General features: G+C 38.9%; 1 protein-coding gene across 1 annotated transcript in view; it reads right to left on the reverse strand.

Moving 5' to 3' along the window:
• Nucleotides 1–1,739: 1,739 nt before the first annotated feature.
• b4galt4 (UDP-Gal:betaGlcNAc beta 1,4- galactosyltransferase, polypeptide 4) overlaps nt 1,740–6,541 on the reverse strand; it is a 6,959-nt gene continuing 2,157 nt past the window's right edge. Inside the window, exons 3-7 of the mRNA XM_035667096.1 lie at nt 6,051–6,283; nt 4,377–4,564; nt 4,114–4,236; nt 3,890–3,994; nt 1,740–3,781 (exon numbers count right to left, since the gene is read on the reverse strand). Of these exons, the coding sequence (XP_035522989.1) occupies nt 3,646–3,781; nt 3,890–3,994; nt 4,114–4,236; nt 4,377–4,564; nt 6,051–6,283 (785 nt within the window). The 3' untranslated portion in view covers nt 1,740–3,645. The remainder of the gene's footprint in view (nt 3,782–3,889; nt 3,995–4,113; nt 4,237–4,376; nt 4,565–6,050; nt 6,284–6,541) is intronic.

Here is a 6,541-nt window from a genome sequence, read left to right on the forward strand (position 1 = left end):
AAAGTGAAGATAATACATTTTAAAATAAGTTCATGTTACTCAGATAGGACTGTCTCATTAATATTGTGAACATTGCAAACCTCAAGATGGAAATCGGACAGGTTTAATAAATTTTATAGCCATCAACTCAGGTCACAGCACAGACACTGGTGTGCTGGTGTTTTCCTGGCTTTAAGTGGTAAACGTGCACTTACACTTGTCATGTCTTCCTATTTCAGTTCGATAAGCAATACCTCAATAATTACCTTGTGTGTGTCGCTGTCTGTTAAGGAAACCTAGGGATACACCGATCATCAGCCACCTTATTTCCCGATAGGCTGATGGGAGTCAACAAGGCGAATATCGGCTGATACAGATGTTTGGCACCTAGCAGATGGCAGTGAATCTTGTCTTATAAATCGGTGCATCACTAGAAACCAACAACATAATGTATTCCCAAGCTACATAAACTTGAGAGAAACACTTAATGTGGTTACTGCACGACAACAAATAAATAAAACTGAACCACTGCGCAAAGATAAAACTCAACTGTTAAACAATATTCCACCTGCCCTCAGTGGTATATTTGAGGTATGGGACTGGGCAGTTCATGTTACCATAGTCTATATTCACACCCAGTACCACTCCTCTCACCAACAATGTGTCATGGAGGGACTAAACTGCTTTTTACAGGAATGTGAGCAGCTAATGTGATTGACCATGTAATTTACAGTATTCAATTGAACCACATCTGAAACTGGCAACATATAAAACTCAGAACATTACTTTTTTATATATATGGTCCACACTTGTGCTGTGTTAAACATCTTCCCACATTTTCAACCAAACAAGGTTGTTATCATGATGCATTAAGGCGATAAAAGCAACCTTTAGGTAAATAACAGGGACAAGAGACCTCACTCAAGAGATTTTTCCAATAGTGGATATTATGCTCTCAAGGACCCCCTGTGGTCAGATTGATGCACTGCAGGCTGGCTTGGTGGTGTAACATGTTAGTAATACAGTGAATTATTTATGGAATTCTAAATACACAGAGAGGAGCTGTTACATGGGGTTTGTTTGAACCTAAAACCATTCATAGGAAGGGATTGGAAAAGTTGGGCAGCGTGGCTTCTAACAAGGTGTGTCAAGTGCGGTTGGAATCTGCATCAAATATGAGGATATAAACGTTATAACAAGTTAGACTGCCTCTGCTATGCTGTGTCCTCTGTTTGTTTCACTTTAGCCACTGTCTCACGAGATCCATCCCATCCTGTAGTGTTGCGGCTCCCTCAACACCTTGTGCTGCGTTAGGGTTTTTGATTTTCTGTAGTTTTTGTTTTATTTTAGTTAGCCTGGCAGTACGATTCCCTGCATTCTCATTCGTTAGATTGTTTGTTTACATTTGTTGAACAAAATTGATGTCTGTTTAATTTCTTTTAGTTAATCACATGGCAGTGCTTTCCTTATTTGCTGTGGTCTCGGAGCCAGGCCAGAACACAAGCTACGAGCAGCCAGGTATATCACAGAATAAAAAACAAATATCTCATTGTACCCATTAGTACCACCAATATATGCCAGATAGAAAAACAAAAGCTAAATTCCCTCAAAGATCGTAATGATTTAATTATCCCAATTACAGTTTTTGTTGCAGTCAGTTCCTTGTGGACTCCTGATACACTGCGATACTGAGGTGCATATCTAAGTGTAGTGACAAAACTGTTGATTGTTGTCCTCAAACACATAAAACCACAAGACAATTCATAAGAAAAATATTATTTATTACACGTTCTAAAGAGAAGATATCCAATTAGAAGTGAAATCTCCCATCAACACAAACAAAACATTCCAAATCAACATACAAACATTCAAAATAAATCCACCAAGTGACATTCCCAAAGAGTTAATATGGCATCGCTTTGAAATTCATTCGGGTCGTATGGCGTACATATTCAAATAAAGAGAAAAAACCTGTACTCTGGTTTTTAATATGTATATAACAACGCTAACTCTCATTGACTACAGCATACTGCATTTATGAATATGAATATATAATGAGGAGTGGCTCAAGTAAACTACAACCATGTTTGTCATTATCGTTAGTAATATTGCTCAGTTTAGTAAGAAGTAGGATTTGCTGGTAAGATAACTAAAGACAAAACATACGGAATGGTTAACAAACCAGTAGCTATACTTCCTTCAAAATATAAATGAAGTTTAAAAAACAATTTATGACACATTTGATATGAGTCAGAGACACATTTCTAAGCAGCATGCAATGATCAAAGTATAATAATGTTTTTTTCTTCACACACAATAGTTAGAAAAAGTTATATTGATTAATCTCATTAGACCCCGTTTATAAATGTTAAAGTAATAAATAAGCATCCGTCACCCACTATTTCCTGCTTAAAAATCAAGCATGTAAGGCCTAAGAAGAACGTGCAGTGTAAAAAATCATTCCTTATCATAATGGCTCACAAAAGTACTTTTCAAGACACAAACATTGTTAAACCAAAGACAGTTAAGGTTCTTAGAGTGACTTGGTTACCACATACACCACGTAACAGCAACGCCACTGGTTCAAGTCCAGCCGGCGACCTATGTTGCGTGTAATTTACCCTCCCTCTCCCCACATTTCCCTCTCTTCTGTCCAAACTGTCCAACAGAGGCGAAAATGGCCCAAAAAAGAATATTTGATTCAAGTTCTGCAATTAAAGCCAGTTTTAGATAAGACCTCAGCTATCTACCAAGATTTTATTAATATATTCACGTTGATTACTTTTTATAGGCTATTGTAGAATGCCAAAAACTGGTAAGCTAAAAGTATACCAAGGCTCTGTTTCTGTTAGTTTGTTTTGTCCTTCTGCCCTTGGCCTTGAAGAGTCCAAGCTCGAATCTAACCTAAACATTAACTTAATCTTATAGGCTCCCATCACTCGATCAATCATTCAATCAGTCACAGTCTATACCTCCCAGACGGTCCTGAGACGAAGGTCTAATGGACTGGTTGCACAGCAGACATTAAGACATGTCACAGAACAGGTGTGTTAATGATATTGATGATTCCACTCCTGCTGTTGTGCATGCTGGTACATCTTCACTGTTATCGGGAACAGAGCCGTTCACCTGTGTTTTGCTGGCTTTGACAAGTCAAATTGTCTGCTGTGCAACGCGTCTATTAGGCAAAAAAAGTGACAACACCAGTTTCTGTAGGGGCTTTCAGAAAATCAACGCATCCACTGAACGAAGCACACAAAATACACACTGTCCATGTGGGCTGTGCAGGAAAATCATAAGGCATGTGCATAAATAAATCGCTGTCTGACAGCTGGATGATTTAGCAAAACATTTTAGGTATCAGGAATATTTAATATTATTAACATTATTATTATATTATTAATTTCTTTGACCAAACACAATCTGTTTTGGTTTTTTGCAGGCTGGAAACAACATAAAGAAATGAAGGCAGCATGATATGCAAAAATGTGCAAATATGTAGTTGCCAGCTGAACTTAATTTTAATATGTAAACTACAAAAACAATGTGCATTTTGTGTGCTTTATATGGTATCTTGTACACATGTAGTCGCTCCTCTGCCCTCAATGGCCTGTACATACCGTATAAAATAGATCATAAAATGTTTTTTGGTCCCAGCAGGAAATTTCAACTCTGTGGTTTACCAATGTCCACAGTAACATTCACATAAAGAGGCTGCCTCTCTAATGACAACGTCTTGTATGAGCAGCTGTTGAGTCCATCCCTTCTCCATACCTGCGCCGTTCGTCCTAACAACCTCATCCTGGGAAGCAAAATAAAGGTTTATTGAAGAGATTTCATTTGCTTCACAAACCAGAATGCACACATTTAATGGACCAATAATACACACATTATCTCTGCATTTACTGACCTGTCTTTGTTTATTTCATTGCCACTGTCCCGTTTGTGAAACACCATGGTATAGCGAGCTACATCAGCAGGCGGCCTTATAATCTTCATTTTCTGCAGCTCAACCCTGCAGCAGACAACGGACCCACGTGTGTCAGTGAACGAGTGAAGGAATAAAAACCACATCCACTCCAGATGTGATAAAAAGAAACACAAATAATCTTAAATACTTTATTTCTGTCTCACCTGATGCGAAGGTCATCATCTTCTCCTCCCCAACCCCAGTAAATGTTTGAGAATCCATTCACTTGCAGGAACTGGTCTTTGGTCATTGCAGTGACTCCTCCAAAGTAGCCTTTGTAACGCAGCCTGAAGAATATCAGAAAAAAGACGGTTCTTTGTTTAAAGATTATATCAGAGCTTTCAGGATGATATCAGGCCTGAGGAGGCTGCCATCTGTTAATACTGCGCTGCACTTAAAGGAATTTAGTCCATAATCATATACTTACTTGTACCCTGTGGCGTTCCGGCCAACCACCAAGTGTTTGGGCTGCTTGTCACAGACGTATAAATTATGATCATTTTCGGGAACCAGGTCCACATCGTGGAAGATGAAGCACTCCCAATTGTAGTCCTTCAGTGCCTCCAAATACCCGACATTCAGTAACTTGGCACGGTTAAAAGTTGCATCACCAGCCTTCAGAAAAAGGAAAAACAAATAAAAAACACATTATTTTATTGTCCTTTATGGTCTACGTACAAGCTGTAGTTGAAGAAGTGTTGGCTGTGTTCTGCTGTTGTATCTGGTGTGTCATTATGCTTCAGACATTAAAAAATGTTAATAGGTAGGAGGGTTGAAGTAAAGGGTCAAATACAGAACAGCTGCAGCTCAGAGAAATGATTTAATGCTACTTGGGTAGGTCAGTTATAGAACAACTTTCATTGTTACAGTGGCATCATCATATTCAGGCTATTATAGGGAAATGGAGTGCTTAGTAAGTGAATCTGAAGGAGATTGTTATTGTGATTTAGTAGCCACCATGAAAACCAGACACTGACTCAGTATGAAACCAGATGAGCACATAGGAACCAAAACATTATAAAACATTTTAAACAATTAAGGCAGAGAAGAAACTCATCTGGGTAAATGTGGCTGTACACACGGCAAGCGCCAAATGCGGCTCGATTTTCCGTATGGAGACTAAATCTCGGAAGGCTATCCGCTACACTGGAGGGTAAATGTTATGTACCAAAATAGTTATGTAATAAAAAACTAGGCTGAGAGTCTCAAACGCGTTTTAGAGTTATTTACAGGCGCGCTGCTTCTGTCCTCTGCTGTCTCGGTTGGAGTTTGACACACAAAACACACACGACCACGTGTTCTTACGCGCATCTGAACCGCATTAAGTGCTCCTAGTTTAGCGGCACTGTTGACCATATTATCTCAATGAAAAGCACCGAAACTAATGTATATGTGACACAAAAGGCAATGTATTATTAAGGCTGGTAAAAAACTTTTTCATCTACAAGTGTGTGAGCACTGCATTCAAACTACAAGCGAATAATTAAAACCAGTGCTCGTACAGTATTTGCCTGTTGGGCGGTTTGCCTTCTAGTTACTGATCCTAATCCTTTTGTTCTTTGTGTACTGTATTATAGGACATTATTTGGTTGCGGATGACTTGAATTTGGCATGAGGAAGTGTTTCGCGTCACTAGTTTCTTTAATTCTAGCCGCAATTTCAGTGTTTTTTGTGTGTCACTGAGCATGACGTGTTACTTTCATAAAGTCTTTGAAAGTGCTACAAATTTGATGTCTCCAGTAGTGTTGCACTCATATAAAAACCTACTGGCCTGTTGTTTTAGTTTCCTTGGTAGTTTTTTGTCAGTTTTGGCATTTGAAAGAATAACTCTGAAGTAATGAAATAAAGTTACCGGTACACATTCATTTTACATAATAGTTCTTCACTTAAAGTTGCTCTTTGTGACTGAGTGTGCTCTTTAGGTGCAGTTGCGTTCAGGGGAGTTTTAGCAAGACTGAATTACAACTACAACTATATCATTTACCAATACGAATAACTAATACAAAACATAAGGAATAATTCTTACAACTGCAGTTCCCTGATATGCTAAACCAATACTCTCAAGATCAACTGACTGACTGTGCATGACGTGGAGCAATACCTGCTGGATGACATAAATGGCGTAGTGTAGCTGCTGCCTCTGCAGAAAGGGGTGCAGGTGGTGCAAGAGGTAGAGGAGGTGTCTCTCTCTGCTGCGATGAGGGATGAGGATTGCTACGCTCTGCCTCGCTGTGCAGTCAGTGGGCTCATACTCGCCTTCAGTCACTCCTTTGTTGTCACTCTGCACGTCCTTCAGTTTCAGAGAGGGCTCAAATGACAGCTTCACAGGTCCCCCTGTAGAGGTTAACAAACCCGACCAATAATGTGAGCGCATTATGTTTCTGATAAACTCCAGAGGGGAAAAATGCCTAAATTCAATTTTAAAAACATGTAGTATTTACAAATCAAAGTCCTGAACACAAGAACAACCGCTCAGATGAGATGACTCATTAAAGAGTCAAATAACAGATTGACCAGTTTTAAATCCTTTTGTTTTTATAACCTTTCAAATGTTGTCTATCCACATTCATAACATGACAGTCACAGATTAAA

Source organism: Morone saxatilis, unplaced genomic scaffold (genome assembly GCF_004916995.1).
Source record: "Morone saxatilis isolate NCDOM2014 unplaced genomic scaffold, NCSU_SB_2.0 Contig20, whole genome shotgun sequence".
In the NCBI taxonomy this organism is placed as follows: Eukaryota; Metazoa; Chordata; class Actinopteri; family Moronidae; genus Morone; species Morone saxatilis.